Source organism: Mytilus trossulus, chromosome 11 (genome assembly GCF_036588685.1).
Source record: "Mytilus trossulus isolate FHL-02 chromosome 11, PNRI_Mtr1.1.1.hap1, whole genome shotgun sequence".
Lineage (NCBI taxonomy): Eukaryota > Metazoa > Mollusca > Bivalvia > Mytilida > Mytilidae > Mytilus > Mytilus trossulus.
The window spans coordinates 67642448-67664499 of NC_086383.1; the positions used below are offsets into that span (position 1 = coordinate 67642448).

General features: G+C 33.1%; 3 protein-coding genes across 3 annotated transcripts in view; 1 reads left to right on the top strand and 2 right to left on the bottom strand.

Moving 5' to 3' along the window:
* Positions 1-4665, bottom strand: LOC134691455 (phospholipase A and acyltransferase 3-like). The gene is made up of 2 exons (XM_063551994.1): positions 4076-4665; positions 1-808 (listed from the first exon to the last, which is right to left on the bottom strand). Exons 1-2 carry the CDS (start codon positions 4511-4513, stop codon positions 653-655), a joined length of 594 nt encoding a protein of 197 aa, XP_063408064.1. The 5' UTR covers positions 4514-4665; the 3' UTR covers positions 1-652.
* Positions 4666-5020: 355 nt separating this feature from the next.
* Positions 5021-16319, top strand: LOC134691456 (2-aminomuconic semialdehyde dehydrogenase-like). The gene is made up of 9 exons (XM_063551996.1): positions 5021-5233; positions 6244-6444; positions 7794-8005; positions 8386-8552; positions 10058-10128; positions 12148-12252; positions 13128-13293; positions 14471-14680; positions 15968-16319. The coding sequence occupies exons 1-9, from the start codon at positions 5046-5048 to the stop codon at positions 16112-16114; spliced, it is 1467 nt and encodes a 488-aa protein (XP_063408066.1). The 5' UTR covers positions 5021-5045; the 3' UTR covers positions 16115-16319.
* A 1071-nt stretch (positions 16320-17390) lies between these two features.
* The window catches only part of LOC134691457 (pre-mRNA-processing factor 6-like), a 34101-nt gene continuing 29439 nt past the window's right edge, over positions 17391-22052 (bottom strand). Inside the window, exons 21-24 of the mRNA XM_063551997.1 lie at positions 21366-21433; positions 20557-20695; positions 19168-19297; positions 17391-18173 (exon numbers count right to left, since the gene is read on the bottom strand). Coding sequence (XP_063408067.1) covers positions 18021-18173; positions 19168-19297; positions 20557-20695; positions 21366-21433 — 490 coding nt within the window. The 3' untranslated portion in view covers positions 17391-18020. The remainder of the gene's footprint in view (positions 18174-19167; positions 19298-20556; positions 20696-21365; positions 21434-22052) is intronic.

A 22052-nucleotide genomic window follows, 5' to 3' on the forward strand; every position in this document is an offset into this window, starting at 1 on the left:
GGGGGGGGGGGGGGGTGCTGGAAAAAAAGAAAATTTTAAAGGAAAAATATATTTGGCGAAAAAAATAATAAAGTGGCGAAAAATATATTGTTTTGGCGAAAGAGGTGGCGAAAAAAATAATTGACCCAGGGGAAACCCTGCTTACAACAATACAACCAATCTTCAGAGTCATCAAAAAACAGATCACACATTTTCAATAGAATTGTAAGTCGTATTATCCGGGGAAAAAAATCAAGTCAACCTGCTGAAAAATGGACTCTTTCTTAAGTATCTTTACTATCAGATTTTAAGGTCAATAACATTTCTAGTCTGCTGAAAAATGGACCCTAGGTACATGTATTTTTACAGAGGACAAAACACTTCACCATACTTTTGTGTTAAACATGTTAAATAATGATGTACATGGTAAACTGCTTTTCTACAGAGTTGATAAATGGACTTGATGTATTTTTTTCCAGAGGACTTATTCACCATGATTCACATGAGTTAAAATAATAATGTCATTGATGTAGGTAGCACCTTGTTTATAGAGTTCAAATAGTGTTGATAAACTATCTTTAGGTATCTTCACCATGGGAACGGACATCTCATTCTCTGCACATAACTTCTGTGTCGGCAGTAAACTCCCAATAGAGTAAAAATAGAATGGACTTCAAGTTCCTGCACCAGAAGACTGTAGATCTTCAATAGAGTTCTGTGTTTGTAGGATACTCTTTATACTTTCTGATAGTTTTTCATGAGCGAAACCAGCATCTTTTGGTGAAGGTGGCGTAGAAAATATTGTCATGGATTGAAGTGCTGTTCTTGACTGGAAAAAAAAGAATTGACATAATTATTGTTCAGGAGAAATAAACATGATTAGTTTCAAAATTTACTGTATTTCAGTAATTTCCCTTGGGCTTGGGTTGTTCGGCCCTCATGAAGACTATCACATTTTAAAACTAACTTGTCATGTGGACCACTATTGACTAAGGTATAAAAGTTTGTGTGACTATCAAACCCTGTTTCTGATGAAAGTGTTAACAATTTTGCTAAAATACATGTACATGTACGTTGTATTGTAGGTTTTCTGAAGAAAACAAGTTTTTTAGTCAGTTCTTCGTGAAATGATTTTACTTCCGCCACAGATCTATATGAACCAAGGGTTCTAATTTATGTTTTAAAATGATAGCAATTCTTGGTTTTATTTTTTAAAGGACAATCTTGACAATCAAACCCTGTGACAAGGTCATTACAATAACAGGGGCAGATACAGCCATTTCTAAAAGGGGATCTCCCAACCCAGTAGAAAAGGGGGAAGTGTGGAGGAGTCCCCAATGTCACTGAAGCATGACTGAAGAGGTTAGAACTTTAACAATCTTGGAGTAATATATGTGTATCAAACATGTCTCTGACAGTAAATAATGTATCACATAGACATCTGTGTTCAGCTATGCATATTTAATTCTGTGTCTGTACCAAGTCCTTTTAACATGTTTAATACTGTTTTTATCCCTTAGCAAAAACAGATTCTGACAGGATGCCAGACACAATGTTAAAATAAACATGATAGATTGTTAGGGGCAAGGCTACCTTCATTCTAAATTTATTCTAATACGCATCTAGTCATCTATTTATAGAAACACCTGCTGTAAAATTGTAATTTATGGCAGGATAATAAATTAACAAGGCCTAATAAATATTGTTTGTTTCCCCAATCCAGAATGTCTCTACAAAAGCAGTGAATGAATAAAATTTTATTGTCATGAAACTGTCAAATATTATTTTCCCATTTTCATGATTTTCAGGCTTGCCAGATCTACTGTCAATGACTGTTATTGTTACAGTTTAATATTTGGAAAAAAATAAAATATTTCCCTACCTACACCTACTTTGCAAGATCAGGATTGGCATGATTGGAGAAATAAAAAATATACCAACTTGTATATATATAAATTTATTTTCCTGGTACTCACAGAATGAAACTAAATATATATAACAAACAAAACAAAGAGATGGTTGGATGAAATATAATGTACATGATATAGATCTCTTAAATGATGGGAATAAAAAAGAATCAGTGTAACTCCCACTTATACAGCAGAGTTCGCGAAAAGTGTCAGTCCTTAGGATTTAACCACCAAAACATTGCATAGGACTGACACAGTTTTAGTATTTTTCAGTAGACTTGATAGTGAGGACCAGCAGATTTTCTTCAAGGACCAATAAGGAAAAAAAGATTTCGCGAACTCTGATACAGAAATCAATACAGAAAACATAGACATTTGTTCATTGTTTTTTGTTATACATGTGAAACTCTAAATATGCATGTTCCCAAGACAAACATGATGTATTAGTAACAAACATAAAAATTATATATCAAAATTAACATATAATATACTATTTGTTATTTAAACCAGATTTAACCAGTTTTGACCTACTGTAAATTAAGAAATATACTGGCATTTAATAATATTGGATTTTTGGATGAAATGGAGAATAGACAAAAATACCAGTTTGATCTTTCAGATTCCAGAAAAATCTGCATACAGATATAAAATTGAAAGCTCTAGATATTCTGAAAATTCAGAAATTATTGTCGCATTTTTGATGGAGTTTTTAATATGAATTAAAACTGCAATTATCTGAAAATCGCTAAATTCAAATCACATTTTAGTCGAAAGTGACAAATTGGCAATAATGAGAATTTACAGTATCAGTGATATTGTTTGCCTTAAATTACTGGAGAATAAAGGCTTTATCCCCTGGAGAAAAATCCCAATTTGAAAAAAAATGGCTAAAAATTATTCCTAAAAAGACAACTTTTTCCCCAAACAGTGCAGTATCAGTAGTAATTGATTCCAAACTGAAAAAAACTCATTTGTCATGCCTAAAATATCTTAATGTGCAGATTTGAGGGTCCATTTATGTATCACCACCCCTGAGCTTGTCTGGCAAAATGGACATCAAGAGTAATCTCCGACTAAGGGGTCAGTCATACCTGCCAACTTTTGAAAATGGCCATGGGGGTTTTTGTGCGCAGCACCATTTTTTAAGGTAGAATTTTTCACGCCATTTTTTCGTGTGATGATTTTTGGCTCCTTAAAGTGGCTGACATGCTTCTTTTTTAGGGGGTGACAGTTGAAGATACTCAGTTGAGAACCACCTACGGGTGCAGGATTTTCCTTGTGTGTTGAAGACCCATACATGTATGTGGTGTTCGGCTGTTATCTGCTCTTGGTCTTTATTGTGTCTCTTTCATTCTTAGACAAACTACCCATTTCCATTCTCTTTTTTTTAGATCTGATCTGAATAGACCACTTTCGAGTTCATCCGTCACCGGCAAAAACTCGTCAATTATACACGCCTTTATGACGTCATTTACCAGATAGAGGGGGTCGCCTGTATCCCTGCACTATTTACGTTCATCAAGCGTCTTAGTGATCGTCTTTGTGGAGGATAAACTAGAAATAATGGTTGCTCTGTAGGTACTTACTGACAATTCCCTAATGACAGCAGTGTTGATTGTCAATTTTGAGAATTCAATTTGCCGAATAATTCGTACAATATAGAATTATAGTTTTCCAACCACTCGCTCAACATTGGAAGGAAATGACGACGCCCCTAAACGCACAAATGACGGTGATAAAGGCGCGTATAATTGACAAGATTTTTCCGGTGACGGCTGAACTCGAAAGTGGTCTATTAGCTTTTTGATGTCAAGCAACAATCACTAATTAAATGTGACGTCAAATTTAAGGGAACAGAAATGTGTGAATTTACATAAAACTTTTACGTAAAATCACAAATTTTTGCATACATATTGTAATGTACATGCTTAAAGGGGATCTCATTTGGGGGGGGGGGGGGGTTGATCCCGGACCCCGAATCTGCTTACACTATTTCCTTAAGCAATTCTAATTTTTTTTTGTCATTTCCTGGGTCCCGCAAGACCTCATTTCCCGTTTTCACGACACAATAATTTTGACTTTCACATGGCACGCTTACATAAAATCAGCAATCCAGCGTCACGCTTAGACCCACCTTCAATTATCAAATACTATTTAAAGGTGAGTGCAAATTCATTTTTGTTTACCTGATCACTCCAGCCATGTCCATATTTCCATTCTGTTACATAATGTTCTGAGTTTTTACTTAAAATGTTATATTCAACTGTCTTTCCGATAAGTTTGTTCACATTTTGAATGATCGTCTTTGCCTTTAATGAAATAAGCGAACGATTTTTTGCAGGTACTTTCTTATTGTTCACGCGCACAAGAACGTTACCCATGTCTGTTAGTTTTCTTTTAACAACTTTTGTGGAGGAAGTTCTTCCTATCATTAAGTCACCACCCAATAAGACAACTTCTCCTTTTCCAAAATACAACCCCCATTCGGCGAAAATTGTACGGTCTATCTCTATCAGATCACCTGGACGTGCATGTAAACATTCCGGCTTCACAAATGGTCTCAAACCAACTCCTATTGGATATTTATTGGGAGTTTTGCGTTCTATTGTGGACAAAACTTCCATACCACTTGAATTATTACAATGTTCTTTCTTGTTTCGTTTTCTTGATAACGACAGACGACCTAACACGTAAATAACAACTATGTCAACCTTGTCACTTCAACTGGAACTGACTGGAAAACCGACTTTTCCGTAATGCCGCCGGGGATTTTCCACAAGAAGTTGTCACGTGATTAGTTATTTTTAAAAATCTACATTTGGGGTAATATATATGGCCTTTGTTTCAAGAATGAACAAAGTAAATAAATTTATGAATCTAAGACTTTTAACTAAATATGACTTATTTGCCTGTTTATCAGTTAGCTAGTTTTCTTGTTTATAACAAATTACATGACAATAAGCTTTTAATATTGTTTCTCCCCTTTTGTCCCTCATTCATATAGGTTAAATATACTTCTGGTTTCTTTGTAAATCAAGCGCGTTAAGATACCAGTCTGAAAACCCAACCTCCAGTATTGTCCAATCAAAACTTTGATGAAGAAAATTGTCAATAAGGTCAAGGACGATTTCGGAACCTCTTTCGACTTTACCATTTATGAACAGAACGACCACAATGAGTGATATGTTGGTGATTGAAAATTTTATTAACGGTGAATTTGTTCCTACAAAGTCACATATTGACAGCTTTGACCCTTCAACAGGTTCAGTTTGGGCAAAGATTCCCGATAGTGACGAAACAGATATAAATAAAGCCGTAGATGCAGCCAAGAAGGCTTTCCAAAAGTAGGTCAAAGTCAAAAAGTTTTATTTCAGAAATTATAAATACATGTAAAATGCTTTAAAACTTCTTTTTTATATTTAAGTTCTCTGCTGGTGTTTTCGTAATGTAACATGACCAGAGGGTAGGCAAACTCTATTGCTTAGGATGAAACAAAGTGCTTCACATATATATGCTAACTCAATCTTGATCAGCAGGAATTTAAATACACTGTTAGACAGCAACCATTTGATTTTCTGGTGGGGGCTATGGATTTTTTTTCAGGACAAATTTTTTTTCTCTCGCCTGTGACGAAAAACAATCTGTTTTTTTGGCGACAAGTCAAAAACAAGTTTTTTCTTTCAATTACAGCATTACCATGGTTACATATAGCATGTATATGCTATTTTTTTACTATTTGCGGACCATAGAGGTCCTTATGCTATTTTTTGACTATTTGCGGACCATCTATGGTACGCAAATAGTAAAAAAATAGCATAAGGACCTTAGAGCTACGGTTCCGCAGCTAGTATAGTGGCAGGTGAGGGTGAAACAAACAATTTTTTTTTCTCAGGGTCTAAAACAATTTTTTTTTCTCAAAAAACTGAAAACAAACTTTTTTTCCAAAAAAATTCCATAGCCCCCCCTGAAAATCAAATGGTTGCTGCCTTAGTGTTACTTTGTTTTTAAGGGTTTGATACTTTTATACACCTTATCCCTATTTGAAAATCTACACAAATTGACATTGACAAGATAATATGGAATATGGGCCACTTGAACTATAGACGTCAAACAACAATCATTTATATATTGTGGAGCTGGTGAGGGCAAAGATGCATCAAAATTGAAATATTCTGTGTATTAAAACTGAACATATATATATATCATTTTTTTCATGTTTATAATCAAAAGTTTAAAAGAATTCAGATTTTGATTTCATTTCATTGAGCACTCTATTTATAGAGAATAAAATTATGAACTATATTGCATTGAAATATCTTCTTTTTACTATTCATTTTATGAAATAATATTACAGATGGTCCTCTACACCAGTACAGGAACGTTCACGCATCATGTTAAAAATAGCAGATCGTTTAGAAACACAACTTCAGTCTTTTGCTGAACAAGAATCACATGATCAAGGAAAGCCAATCTGGTTGGCTAAAGCTGTTGACATACCTAGAGCTGTTCACAATATCAGGACATTTGCAACCAGTATATTACATGATACAAACAAGTAAGGAAGCAACCTTTTAATTTTATGGGGAAAAGGGGGGGGGTCTAAGTTAAAAAAAAATGTTCTGCATTACTATTTAGTTAAAGTCTCTGTCCTGCCTTCTTTATACCTTTATCCTGACTTGTTTTACGCTAGTAGTCATCCTGCATTTTGGTTTTGCCAAGTTGCTCATGCTGCCTTTTTTAACTCGAAACTCCTATATTGTTATAGAGTACTGTTCCTCCTTTAGGATAGCAGTTGTCTATTAGGGTATCACATATTTGAGATAAAAAATGGAGGCAATCTGACAACTGTCAAGATGAAAACAGCATTAAAAGGACTATATTTCAATGTAATTTGGTTTAATTGAAAAGAAATCTCTGTAGTTTTGGAGATGAATTGGACAAACAAATATTTTGTTTAAAGAGTAGTTTCTCTTTGACTTGTGATTTATATACAAAATAATACTGTTAATGCAAAACAAATACGATTTACACATGAAACATCAACAAACAATTAAAATTCAAAGCATCTGCTGAAGGACAGGCACATACCAGTGGAATAGGTGGCATGTTGTAAACCAGAAATTTTGAAAGTAAAAAAGGCAAAAAAGACAACTGTTTATCTGTGAAAAAAATGTAAGGTTTTTCTTTTAACAAGAAACATCAATGGTTGATTTTGTATAATTTTTATTACTCAAACTATGAAAGGTTTCATCTGCAGTCCAATAAGATTTCCTGTTATATAAAATTGAGAATGGATATGGGAAATGTGTCACAGAGACAACACAACGCTCAAAGAGCAGAAAACAGCCCAAGGCCACAAATGGCTCTTCAACACAGCAATAGGATCCCACATCCAAAGGCGGGCTTTAGACAGACCCACAAAGATGTGAACTAGTTCACTAAAATTGGACATCACACTAAACATGCTTAACTTCAAAACATATAAATTAACTAAAATAAAAAAAAACCCATACAAGTCAAACAAAGGCCAGTATGAGGCTCCTGACTTGGGACAGGCACAAATACCGTATGTGGTGGGGTTTAACACGTTTTGTAAGGTCTAATATATATATATATTACTACAGGTCATCAGTTGTGGACAGAGTTTGATGCTTATAATTCATGTAATTACACAATAAAAAATCCAGTGTTTTTTTTTTTTGGGGGGGGGGGGGGGGGGGGGGGGGGGGGTTGGAGGGACGGAATCAAGTTTTGTAAGATCTAATATATATAACTACAGGTCATCAGTTATGGATGGAGTTGATGCCTTTAATTACACAATCAAACATCCAGTGGGTTGGGGTGGGGGAGGGGGAGGGTAAACATGTTTTATGAGATCTAATACATGTATATATATTACTACAGGTCATCAGTTATGGATGGAGTTGATGCCTTTAATTACACCATCAAACATCCAGTGGGTGTGGCTGGTCTGATCAGTCCTTGGAATCTGCCATTGTATCTACTGACCTTTAAACTTGCACCAGCCATCGCAGCAGGAAACACAGTGGTTGCCAAGCCAAGTGAAATGACTTCAGTCACAGCATGGATGCTAGCTAAAATCTTCAATGAATGTGGTAAATATACAAATTTTCAATGAATGTGATAAATATACAAATTTTCAATGAATGTGGTAATTAAATATACAAATTTTCATTAATTGTGGTAAATTTAAGCCTTCGTTAGTCTTGTATTATTTTAATTTTAGATTTTTGTGTACATTTTAGAAATTATTATGGTGTTCATTATCACTGAACTAGTATATAATTGTTAAGGGGCCAGCTGAAGGACGCCTCAGGGTGAGGGAATTTCATGCTACATTGAAGACCTGTTGGTGACCTTCTGCTGTTGTTTTGTCTATGGTCGGGTTGTTGTCTCATTGATACATTCCCCATTTCCATTCTCAATTTTATTAATCAGATGTTAAATAACTATGGTAAAATTGATATTTATTTAGGACTTCCACCTGGTGTAGTAAATTTAGTATTTGGTGTTGGACCAAAGGCAGGAGAAGCCATAGTAAAGCACCCAGACATTCCTTTAGTATCATTCACTGGTGGAACTGCTACAGCCAAACGTTTGAGGGCGTCAGCTGCACCATTCTGTAAAAAACTATCATTAGAGGTGAGTTGTTGTCCACTATTAGAACTGCTACAGCCAAACGTTTGAGGGCATCGGCAGCACCATGCTGTAAAAAACTATCATTAGAGGTGAGTTGTTGTCCACTATTAGAACTGCTACAGCCAAACGTTTGAGAGCGTCGGCAGCACCATTCTGAAAAAAATATCATTAGAGGTGAGCTGTCATTCCGCGGTTTCTGTACTGGTGAGACTAACACATGAGAGGATTAGGTTCACCATTCGTTAAATATTTTATTGGGTTACACATGTGTTTTTTGTGTGTAGAATTATAATGTTCAAGTCCTATTTGTAAAGTTCAAATAAAATTGATTATAATAAATAGATAAGTGAGAAATGTCAACTCCTGTTTAACAGTCAGTGGACTTACTTAAATGAGTGATTTTCTAAATGATTCAAGTAACATTAGTTCCATAAAGGTTGGAAGTAAGAGTTGTCTTTCTTTAATAATCACCTATTTAAGTAGTACAAATTAATTACTAGAAGAAGTGATTTAACTTTATTGTAGCTTTAAATATAGAATACTTTATTACTAATGATCCAGGGACTAATTTTGTTTCTAAAATTATCAGAACCAACATCTGTGTTGATAGGATGACCAGGTCATTTCAGGTGTCAGATGACTTTGTACTGATTCTAGGATAATGACATTAAAATCACTTGTTTAAGTATCAAACCTCAATTTCCTTCCCAAAAATCACTTCTTTAAGTATCATTATTTTAATAACCCCCACTGATTTCAACACCCCCCCCCCCCCCCGAACAGTGAAATTTTTATCGCAAACAGTCGAATTTTATTACATCATCTGAAAGATGAAACCTTGAACTTTACAGGAAAAATACTCTCACTGCTGGAAAAAAATCTTTTAAGAAAGTATCAGTTCATTATGTAAAGCCATTATTATAGCATTTTTCAACTAAAATAGAATTTGCAGCTAAATGATAGCATCAAATGCATAAACCATGTAAACCTTGATACTTAAAGGAAGCAAAAAGTTTTTTTTCAATTTTACTAATTAAAAGATATTATTTCAACCTATATATATGTGTTTAAAATTTTGATAAAACTATCAAATCACAATTTGTGACAAAACTTCGAATTTGCTACTGAAATAAGTGACTTAAAAATCAATTAATTTCAAGAAGTCACCTGACTGTTTAATTAATTAGATTCCAGTTTAATGGTTTGGAGGAGGCATGGAGATTTTTTTCAGACCAGTCACCCATTTGAACTTAAAATGAAGTTTGGAGTTGCCCAGATCTCATTTCCCATGTATTATTAATTTGAAGTGTCTTCCATATGAAGGTAAATCCAGAAAAGTGCTTCGGACGCATTGAAACTATTAAACATGTTGTTTTCAATTTTTCCAACTCTTCCATGCAACCTTTTCCTGGCTTACTCCCAAGAATCAAGTTCTGTCTGTTAAATATTTTTACTGTTTTATGTATGTGTATAATATTTTTTAAAGTGTAGAAATTTGTGTATTACAGTTAGGAGGCAAGAATCCAGCTGTGATATTCAACGATGCAGATTTAGACAAATGTATTCCTACAACAGTCAGGTTAGTGACCAATCAAAATTTGTATGGTTGATGTCAAATGAAAATCCATTGGTTAATAATTTAATTTTGGATGTAACGCATCTTCTGATTGGCTGATGTTGTTTTGTTTAACAGCTCATAGACATAATTTTGTCATGTGACCAATGATTATGAACGTTTTTTCATGATTTACTGATGTTAAAAATTGAATTTTGAATTAAATTATAAGGAATGATGGTAATAATTGTTCTGTCTATTCGAAATAACATAAAAAATGTGGTGCACACTTAAAAAATAACCCGCTACCCTGGGTATTCAGTGTGCACCACATTTTTTATGTTATTTCTTCATAGACAGAAAAAGTATTACAGTCATTCCTTAAATAATATAATGATAAAATTAATAGATATTTTGATAAAGACTAGAAGAGCAAAATTAAGTGATAAAACATGAGTGGCTCCCAGCTCTTCTTCTAATTATACAACGGTACTGATTGTGTTCTCTCACTCATTATCTTTGAGAATGTTAATGTTGTCTCCCTTCTCCTATATAGTTTTAGTTTTATTGTCATGTATTGTATCTTCAAATAGTTCAATGAAAAAAATCACCACAATTATTTGTACACTTTAATTTAAACTATAATTGTACTGCTCCTCGGGGCTTCTTGATTAACAAATAAAAATTGCTGTTGCTGTTGTTGTTGGTTAGTCTAAGTTTATCAAATGTTATGTGATACACAATGTCTCTGTACCATTGTACTTTGGTTTATGAGAATAAAGATATATATAGCAGATTTCACTCACATCAATTTTACATGAATTTTAAATATACATAATTTAATTTTGGATGTAACAAGTCTTCTGATTGGCTGACGTTGTTTTGTTTATCAGCTTATAGACATAATTTTGTCATGAGACTGTGATGTCATCAATGTTTTTTCATGGTTTACTCTGGTTTAAAATGGAATTTAGAATTAAATTATAAGAAATGACTTCAATAATTTTTCTGTCTATTCGAAATTACTTAAAAAATGTGGTACAGAAAAAATATTACAGTCAATCCTCAAGTGAATCCCATGTGAACTTCACCTCAAATGTGTTTATACTTGAAACTCACATGAAATCAATCACATGATTTTTTTTTCATATGATATTCACATAGATTTTTAAAATAAAGTAACATCTTAATTTTCACATTAGATTATCATTCTTTGGTTGTTGGTATCAGACATCATTTGAGCAATGTTATACTGTCTGTTCTTCCAACAAATACTTTGGTCGCTCTTTTCTCATTAACCACTCAACCACATTTAAGGTGGTACCTAACACTACAGGGAGACAACTCTGTAAAGTCAGCTCAACGTTTTAATTACGTTGTGTCGTACAAGGAACATTAAGCTTCTCAATGATCAAAATTGGTGTTTGTCAAACTGCTATATAACCAGCGTAATTTTTCTGACAAAACGGTTGGTTCAAAATTTTTGAAATTTTTATATTTTTGTTAAAGGGTCAAAGTAAATACTTTGACAAAAATTTATGAAAATTAAACGAGCCAAATTAATTTTAGTGAAAGTGTTGGGTACCACCTTAAGATCTAATGGACACATTCTTCCTGTAAACAGATACATCTAATGTATCAATAATTTGAATGAACTTTAAACTCTTTGTCACATATTTCCCCAAGTACTATATAGAGAACGGAACATCTTCATATTTGTTCATTAGCTTGGCAATATTAAGTTGTAAATTGTGCAAGTTTTTTCCGAGCACTGTAGATAAATATAAAATATAATTTGCTGAAAATGTTTTTCCAAAAATATAACCTCCCATTTTAGATTGTGATTGTAATTATTTGGTATTATTTGTATACCTGTAAAGCATTTTCTAAAATTGTAAAAACAAATTTCACTTTTTATAAATTGTTTATTAATGACATTGATAAACATACACAACAATATTTTCTGACTTTGCTGTATATGGCCATGATCACCGATGATTGGTGTGTATAATGATGTATGATATATGTTTTCTATTTAAACAGGTCAAGTTTTATAAACCAGGGAGAAATCTGTTTGTGTACCAGTAGAATTTATGTACAGAGAGAACTGTATCCCAGATTCCTGGAGAGATTCTCTGAAGAAACCAGGTACAATAGAGGTGAATGAAGGTGACTGTATAGTGAGAACATAACATTCTAGAGGCAGATCCAGGGTTTTTTCTTGGGGTTGGAACCCCATGCATCATTTTTGGACTGTTTGACAGTCTGTAACCGACTTATATTCATGATATTGGGATATTTAAAAAAAGTAGTAATTTAGTTTATGTAATCCTCTCATCCTTCAGATTTAGATCATAGCTCCCTGAAACGTCATAGGAAGGTTACACATATGTTGAAATTGTGCACCTCTTACAATGGAATTTTAAGAAGATTTGAAGAAGAAAAAAATCAGACTCGAGAACTCAGAATTTTTCAGCAAAATTAATAATAAATAATTTTTATTGCCGTACAATCAAACAAAACATGTTTGTGACAAACTAAAAAAATAAAAATAACATACACTCATACAAATACTACATATGAAAAAGGCTGTAATGGCCGAAATGTATGGGAATTTGTGTTATAGTTTTTATTATATACATGAAGATTGCCAGAAGGCATGAAAGTGCTAGTGACAATATTTTAACGACCTGTTATTATTTGATGTGAAATGTAGTTTGCGAATTTAAAATTTTGATTATATATATATCAATTGTTGCAATTTAACTTGGTTAATCAAGAGTTCCCGGTCCTCAGTGAAACAGGGTACACGTTTTTTTGTAACCAGCTTGTCCTACTGTACATTTTCAACCTAGTTTCCTAAAACTCACAAGAAGATTTCACACATTATGAAGGTATTATGTAATTACTTTTGGGAAATTTTACATTTACTTTTTCAAACATTTAAATGTTAATTCATATTCTTTAAAGAAACATTTTGCAGAAATGACCATTTGAGTCTGGTCTATTTTTTTTCATTCTAGGAAGCTAGTCGTAGGAGACCCTAAAGATGACAAGTCTATTCTTGGGGCTTTGATCAGTAAAGAACATTTAGCGAAGGTTAAAGGTTATGTTGAAGTGGCTGAAAAAGAGGGCGCTACAATATTATGTGGAAAAGAGGATATGAATTTACAGGATAAAAATAAACAGGTAGGCTATTTACAGGATAAAAATAAACAGGTAGGCTATTTACAGGATGAAAATAAACAGGTAGGCTATTTACAGGATGAAAATAAACAGGTAGGCTATTTACAGGATAAAAATAAACAGGTAGGCTATTTACAGGATAAAAATAAACAGGTAGGCTATTTACAGGATAAAAATAAACAGGTAGGCTATTTACAGGATAAAAATAAACAGGTAGGCTATTTACAGGATAAAAATAAACAGGTAGGCTATTTACAGGATAAAAATAAACAGGTAGGCTATTTACAGGATAAAAATAAACAGGTAGGCTATTTAAGAATGTGATATTCCCTGTGAAGAAAAATAAGATTTTAGTATAATCTATAATCAATATTCTTACAGGTAAATTTTTTAAAACTTTTTAAGGTGGTACTACCCTAATACCTTAACTAAAATTAATTTGTCTCGTTTAATTTTCATAAAATTTTGACAAAGTATTTACTTTGGCCCTTTGACAAAAATATAAAAATTTCAAAAAATTTGAACAAACCATTTAATCAGAAAAATTACACTGGTTAATTAGAAGTTTGACAAACACTTACTTTGATCATTGAGAAGCTTAATATTCCCTTAAGAACACAGGTCATTAAAACGTTCTGCTGATTTTACAGAGTTATCTCCCTGTAGTGTTAGGTACCACCTTAAATAAAAGCTACATGTACTTGTTAGATTTGAGATAATCTTTATTAAGCATTGACCTGAATTAATGTTCTTTTGGGGTAAATTGTTCATGGATGTGTCAGTCTCCAGGTCATGCCTAGCTAATGATGTCACATTATATACATGATAGGGACAATTATCAAGATAAAGCCTAAATTCTGAAGACATAACAGAACGTCCAAACTCAGAAAATATTTTTTTACATTTTGAATGCGGATGCATAATTGTAATTTGGGTTACTATTTTTTGTGTAATTTGTACTCAAAAGTTTTATTATAATAGCAATGTCTAGTGTCACTTTGGTGAAAAGGTTTCAAACCCCCCTTCCGGAGCTACATATAAAGTTAATGCATAGACTTTTAACTCCCCGATATCAAAGTTTTCCTAGTTTTGGGACCATGTGCCCTTTTTTTTCAAAATTCTTGTCCCACATCTGGAAAGTATAATGCTTTACAAATTTTTTATCTTTATTTTATTTTAGGGATATTTTATGCGACCTACGATAGTAACAGATGTATCTGACGACTCTCGTCTGATTAAGGAAGAAATATTTGGACCTGTTACCTGTGTGATGCCATTTGATACTGAGGAGGAAGTGATACAGAGAGCAAATGATGTCCAGTATGGTCTGTGTGCCACTGTGTGGACGACAAATGCTTCTGTATTACATAGAGTGTCTAGGGCATTACAGGTAATATAACAATGTCCAGTATGGTCTGTGTGCCACTGTGTGGACAACAAATGCTTCTGTATTACACAGAGTGTCTAGGGCATTACAGGTATAATTACACCTTACATAAGAATGCTTGATTTTATTTTGGTTCTTAAGCCAGTGTAATTTTGACATATTCTAACCTTTTTTCCTCACTTCAAACAAATTTGCCTGTTTTTCACTACTGTCGGTGAATATGCCTCAGATTCCAATCTTGGTATTTGTCGTTTTGGATATTCTCTTTTTTAATCTTGCCAGCCTTTTCCCGCCAAAATTATTCAGAAACCTCTCTCGTTTTATTTTGATTATTAGGACAACATGGTTAAGCAATATTTATCAAGTTAAACTGAAAACTGTATACAAAAATATCAGACAACAAGACTACATGGCACCAATCTTGTGATATACATGTAAAGTGGGGAAAATATGTAAATACAAATGAACAATTTAATGATGGAATAACAATGATGTCGACACATATGGATAACATGACATTGACACATATAGATACCATGACATTGACACATATACATACCATGACATTGACACATATACATACCATGACATTGACACATATACATACCATGACATTGACACATATACATACCACGACATTGACACATATACATACCATGACATTGACACATATACATACCATGACATTGACACATATACATACCATGACATTGACACATATACATACCATGACATTGACTCAAATACATACCATGACATTGACTCAAATACAAACCATGACTTTGACACATATACAAACCATTACATTGACACATATACATACCATGACATTGACACATATACAAACCACCTTCGCCGCGATATAGCCTTTTTTGTGCTAATGCAGCTTAAAGCAACCAACAATCAATCATATACAAACCATGACATTGACACATGTACATACCATGACTTTGACACATATAGATACCATGGCTTTGACACATATACATACCATGACATTGACACATATACATACCATGACATTGACATATATACATACCATGACATTGACACATATACAAACCATGACGTTGACACATATACATACCATGACTTTGACACATATACATACCATGACATTGACACATATACATACCATGACATTGACACACATACATACCATGACATTGATACATATACATACCATGACATTGACACATACATACCATGACATTGACACATATACATACCATGACATTACAAAAAGACAGCACTGAATTACTGTTGTTATTTGATTTTCTTTATGTTCAGGTTGGAACAGTGTGGGCTAATTGCTGGCTAGTAAGAGATCTGAATATGCCTTTTGGTGGAATGAAGGATTCTGGGATAGGAAGAGAAGGCACAACAGATTCCATGGAGTTTTTTATGGAACAGAAAACTGTCTGTGTTAAACTGTGAACCACAAAAACTGTGTGTGTGTAACACTGAACCACAAAAAGTAGACGAAGTTTGAAAAGCGAGATGAAATGTACATGTATATATAAGTGACCTCAGAGAAAAAAATCAAATTATGTGAAATGTCGATATATTTTTCTTACATACCAGCCGTGGAAAATTTGTAATTTGTTGAACATTTGAATCAGTAGTTCATCTGTACCCACAAACTCCATAAAGTATCAGTATCAGTGTTATATAAGGTACAGTATCAACATGTTTTGTATGTAAACACCAATGTGAGACATGAGATTATTTGTTATAGCAATTAAACATTCCAAACTAAAGTTCTTTGTTTACTATTTTTATTAACAACATGTCTACAAATAATGATAAAATGGAGAATGACAATGGGGAATATGTCAAAGAGACAGCAACCCAACCAAAGAGCAGATAACAGCTTAAGGCTATCATATCTTTTTTTTTGCAGTTTACCAGATACTGTTTTAAAATAAAAATTCATGTGTTGATGACTTTTGATTCTAAAATTGAATGATCAAATATTTTACTTAAATTCAGAAGAATTAAGCAACAAAAGTTACAGCTACCAACATATGAGGATTGAAATCCAATGGTGGTAAAGACTATTTGTATAAAGCTTTATATTTCAGTAGATAGCAGACCTTAGATTTTTTTGTTATGTTAATTTCTATCTTTATTTGAATTTATAAGAACTACATTTGGTATGTGTGTACCTTGAAAGTTAAGGTCCTCATGCCTAGCTGTCAGACTGTTTATCTCTGGACTCTATTATATGGATCAGTGATTATGGTAATGATTCTCTGGTCAAGTCCATTTCTCAGATACGATTAGCAATAAGTCTATTATACTTATTTTATGTAATGATTGTAAGGTGTACATGAATGTCCAACTGGCAGATGCCATCTGACTATGACCCCATTTTCATGATTCATCAGGTGTATATGTCTGTTTTTGCAGGTTTTATATGACCTTGACCTCATATCAAGATTCTTTGGTTTCATCTGTTTTCAGGAAAAATAAGTGATATGACCACTATATTTGGTGTATGAAATGATTGCAAGGTGTACATGTCTGTCTGGCATAGTTCATCAGACCTTTACCTCATTTTCATATAAAATTGATAAGGTTAAGCACTTGTGGTCATTGTTGTTAAACCTTCATATTACAGACTTTCAACATGAAATCTTGTGCACTCTTGTTCTTTTAAAACCTTTAACCATTTTAAAACTAGGTAGGTAATATACAAGAATGGAATACATTATTTCCAGTTTCCATATTTATTTCTATCTTTCAGCACTACTATAATAAATCACATTCTTACATGAGTCTAGATGTAAATAACAGTGATTGTTGTACAATGGACAAAAACATGAGATTAATGATTAATTTTCGTCATATGAGAACAGTAAAATGATATTGATGTGACAATTGTAATTTAAACAATGAAGAAATGAGATCAAACGATCCAAACAATAATTATAAAGGATTAATCAACCAAGATTAAAAATAAACTGTGGAAAGACTATATTTCTTTTCTATTTTCAAAAGTATCATTTGTACGAAGTTAAGCATTATTTAAATTCTCAGCTTTAAAAAAATATTTTCCATGACTTTTGAAATTATGTTTTAAAGGGTACATTTGTACAAATATCTCAAACTAGCAAGTACTTTCTAAATAGCTGAATTTAACACACAGCACATATTCTTGTGCCTAAGTGGCAGCAGTAAAAAAATTCTGACAATATAAAATCCTCCTTTCATGGCTTTATGGTGACCATTACACTGACAAGTTCATAGTTCATTTGACATTCTCTTGTTAATGACCTCTTTAATCACACAAAACAATGTATATTCATATAAAAATTAATACATAAACAGTAATATAACATCAAGTTGGTAATGGTGCCAGTTCTGATACCAGAGGTAAAATCTGTTCTGTTTTTAACCTCCAGTTTTGAATGTCTTTTGATACACGACACCAGAATTCACCGTGGTGTGGGTCAGCATTTATACACTTTTTACGTACTTCATTTTGTGTCTCCTGAAAAAGAAATACAAAACATAATTGATAAATTGCAAATATTTCCCATTAAATTGACCTATAGTCTCAACCTGCAAAAGTTAATGAACAATGACTGAGAGGGCTGGGCCATATGATATGAATGTAAGTGAGAAAATCTAAATATGCTAATATACTGCTTGCGGCAAAATAACTCCATACAAATGAGATGTGCAAATGCGTTAGTGGTTCCCCTTAAACTGGCCTAATCACAAATTTAAATTTAAAGAATGTGTTGACACTTTGGTTCCTATGCCAGGAACAGAATGACCAAGTCTTACCTCTGTGACTTTGATGAGGTGAGACAAAAAGAGAGGAGAAAAAAATACTATGCTGTACAGTGACTTATAATTGCCTGTAATATACATGTCTTTTGAACCCTGGTGCATAGTTCACTCATTGGCAATCATACCACATTTGTTTATTTTTATATAGGTAAGAAGCTTAGCTTTTAACCAGACAAACTCTACAACCTTGATGAAGATTAAACTGTAGATAATTACCATCAGATTAAAATAAAGATCCTGTGTCAAAGCTTTATATGAAGTTGAAAATCCTCTGTTCTACTTTCGGTTTTAAAGACCTTTCAGGTTCCTCCGGTTTTATTGAATTAAGCACACCTTCATATATTTAAAGGCAGACATTTCATTGGCTGATGTAATAATTACAAGAACAGAAAATAAAACGGCTTTTTGTCAGATCATTATAAGAAAAGCTTTCTATTTTATATCAGATGCATGGGTTCAAATGACTAAAAGCTTTCTGACCTTCTTTCTGTCTTATAGACCTTTCAGGATCCTCTGGTTTTGTCTTATTAATACACACTTTCAAACATTTAAAGGCAGACATTTCATTGGCTGATGTAATGATTACCAAATCAGAAAGCAAAACAGAGTGATGTTAGATTCTTGTAATGAAGAGTAGACACAGCACCTTTATTTTAATAAGTTTCGAAATGATTAACTTCATGTTTTACCTCATCCCCATGCATCAGTTCAAACTTGTAGAAAAAGGCCCAGGCATCTCCCAAGTCTGGCTCTATCTTCACAGTCCTGGTGAACCATTCTCTAGCTTTACTGATCTTCCTCTCGGACCAGAATATAAATCTGTAAAATAAATTATTGTTATTCCAGGGACTTTCCTTCGGACCTCAGTTTTATAGAACCACTCTAAAGCTTTACTGATCTTCCTCTCAGCCCAGAATATAAATCTGTAAAATAAATTATAGTTAGTCCAGGTACTTTCCTATGGACCTCAGTTTTATAGAACCACTCTAAAGCTTTACTGATCTTCCTCTCAGCCCAGAATATAAATCTGTAAAATAAATTATAGTTAGTCCAGGGACTTTTCTTCAGACCTGAGTTCTAGTGAACTATTCTCTAGCTTTACTGATCTTCCTCTCGGACCAGAATATAAATCTGTAAAATAAATTATAGTTAGTCCAGGGACTTTTCTTCAGAGACGAGTTCTAGTGAACTATTCTCTAGCTTTACTGATCTTCCTCTTGGACCAGAATATAAATCTGTAAAATAAATTATAGTTAGTCCAGGGACTTTTCTTCAGACCTGAGTTCTAGTGAACTATTCTCTAGCTTTACTGATCTTCCTCTCGGACCAGAATATAAATCTGTAAAATAAATTATAGTTAGTCCAGGGACTTTCCTATTGACCTCAGTTTTATAGAACCACTCTAAAGCTTTACTGATCTTCCTCTCAGTCCAGAATATAAATCTGTAAAATAAATTATAGTTAGTCCAGGGACTTTTCTTCAGACCTGAGTTCTAGTGAACTATTCTCTAGCTTTACTGATCTTCATGTCGGCCCAGAATATAAATCTGTAAAATAAAATTATATTTATTCCAGATACTTTCTTTTGGATCTATGACTGTCCTGGGAATACTTAGCTTTACAGATCTTCCTCTTAGCCCAGATTTATATCTGTATAATAAATTTCCATTAGCTCAGGTACTTTCTTATGGACCTCAGTCCAGAATTTGCATATGTAAAATAAACTTTGTATTACATTTTGGATTCTAAAATATTTTGCCTTTAGGCATCACTGTAGAGACACTTATGTTTGAAATGCACATATAGTACAGTGAAATTGGACTGTCCTATGGACCTTACTTTCTCCAAAATATGTATCTGTAAAATATAATATGGCTAGTCTGGAGACTTTCCTTCAGACCAGAAAATTAACAAATAAAAGATGACATGCATCAATGAGACCAGTACAGTCAAACCTCAGAAGAGACTAAGTGGGCATCATATCGTTTTTAACAAGACCATGATTGGTTTCACAAAATTAACAGATATAAATTTCTCAGGCAAGAGTTCATAAATCAGAACCAAGAAACATTCCTTACTTTGATGCTGCCAATAATACATGTGGGTCATGTTCACACTTTCTCAAAGCATCGACTGATTTGGTTTTTCTCTGTGGTCTTGGTTCAATAGCTATAGATTCTGCCCACAATATTCCAGAATTTGAACATTCTTGTAGAGCTGCATGAAAAGATAACATTTTGCTCATTATTAATTAAGTGGTGCTACTGCAAAATAAGTTTGGAGAGTTTGGTACAGAATTGATACACTGAATAAGTGTGGATTCGTTTAGTTTTCTTGGATACACATTTTCATGGAAAATTGTGTAAGTGAATATTTGATATTGTAAAAGTCTGCATATATATTTAGAAAATATATACTTTGTTGAAAATTTCAATGTTGAACTATTCACAAAAACAAGAATGTGTCCCTAGTACCTGGTACTCCACTTGCACTAGCATTTTCTATGTTAAGTGGACCATGAAATTGGGGTAAAAACTCAATTGGCATTAAAATTAAAATCATATCGTAGGGAACATGTGTACGTACTAAGTTTCAATTTGATTGGACTTCAACTTCATAAAAAACAACCTTGACCAAAAACTTTAACCTTAAGTGGGACAGAAGGACAAACGGACTCACAGACCAAAAAAACATAATGCCCCTTCACTATCATAGGTGGAGCATAAAAAATGGTATTCAATGAATATTTTTGAACTTCGTAGTACAATGTAGCATTCATCAACAATATTTACGCATCTTTTTGACAACTGATGCTTGATGTTCATATTCCCAATGTTTAGGACTATCATTTCATTTGAGAGAATTATGTGAATTTTTTTTAGCCTACCTCGTGCCATCAAATTTTGAGCAATATTCTTTAAGCCAGCTCTGTTCTCTACCCTGACTGCCTCCAACCTACAAACAAACATGATTCACATTGTAACACACAGGAGCTATAATTAATTTAGACCATTCTCTAGTAAAAAACCATTTAAGATAGTTGTCGTGTGTTTATGTAGTTCATACATGTTTTTTCGTTTCTCGTTTTTATATAGATTAGACTGTTGGTTTTCCCATTTGAATGGTTTTACATTACTTATTTTTGGGGCCCTTTATAGCTTGCTGTTCAGTGTGAGCCAAGGCTCCATGTTGAAGACCGTACTTTGACCTATAATGGTTAACCTTTATAAATTGTTATTTGGATGGAGAGTTGTCTGATTGGCACTCATACCACATCTTCCTCTATCTATATAACACTAAAGGGAGATGACTCTGTAAAACTCAGCTTAACGTTTTAATCACCTTCTATTGTTATAGAAATATAAAGCTTTAATTTTCAAAATAAGTGTTTGTCAAACTGCTATATATCTAATGAAATTTTTCTGATAAAATGTGTGGTTCAAATTTTTGGATTTTGTTTTGCAATTTTTGTCAAAGTATGCTGTAAAAAATTTTATGAAATTTAATGAGCCAAATTATTTTAGTCACTGTGTTTGGTACCATGTTAAAAAAATTGTTTGAAGTAAAATCTGTT

Excerpts from the sequence above, each read along its gene's own strand:
- LOC134691455 (XM_063551994.1), bottom strand. The coding sequence starts at position 4,513 with ATGGAAGTTTTGTCCACAATAGAACGCAAAACTCCCAATAAATATCCA. Across the intron at positions 809-4,075 it reads GACATGGCTGGAGTGATCAG|TCAAGAACAGCACTTCAATC; the intron begins GTAAACAAAAAT and ends TTTTTTTTCCAG.
- LOC134691456 (XM_063551996.1), top strand. The coding sequence starts at position 5,046 with ATGAACAGAACGACCACAATGAGTGATATGTTGGTGATTGAAAATTTT. Across the intron at positions 5,234-6,243 it reads GCCAAGAAGGCTTTCCAAAA|ATGGTCCTCTACACCAGTAC; the intron begins GTAGGTCAAAGT and ends ATAATATTACAG. Across the intron at positions 8,553-10,057 it reads GTAAAAAACTATCATTAGAG|TTAGGAGGCAAGAATCCAGC; the intron begins GTGAGTTGTTGT and ends TGTGTATTACAG.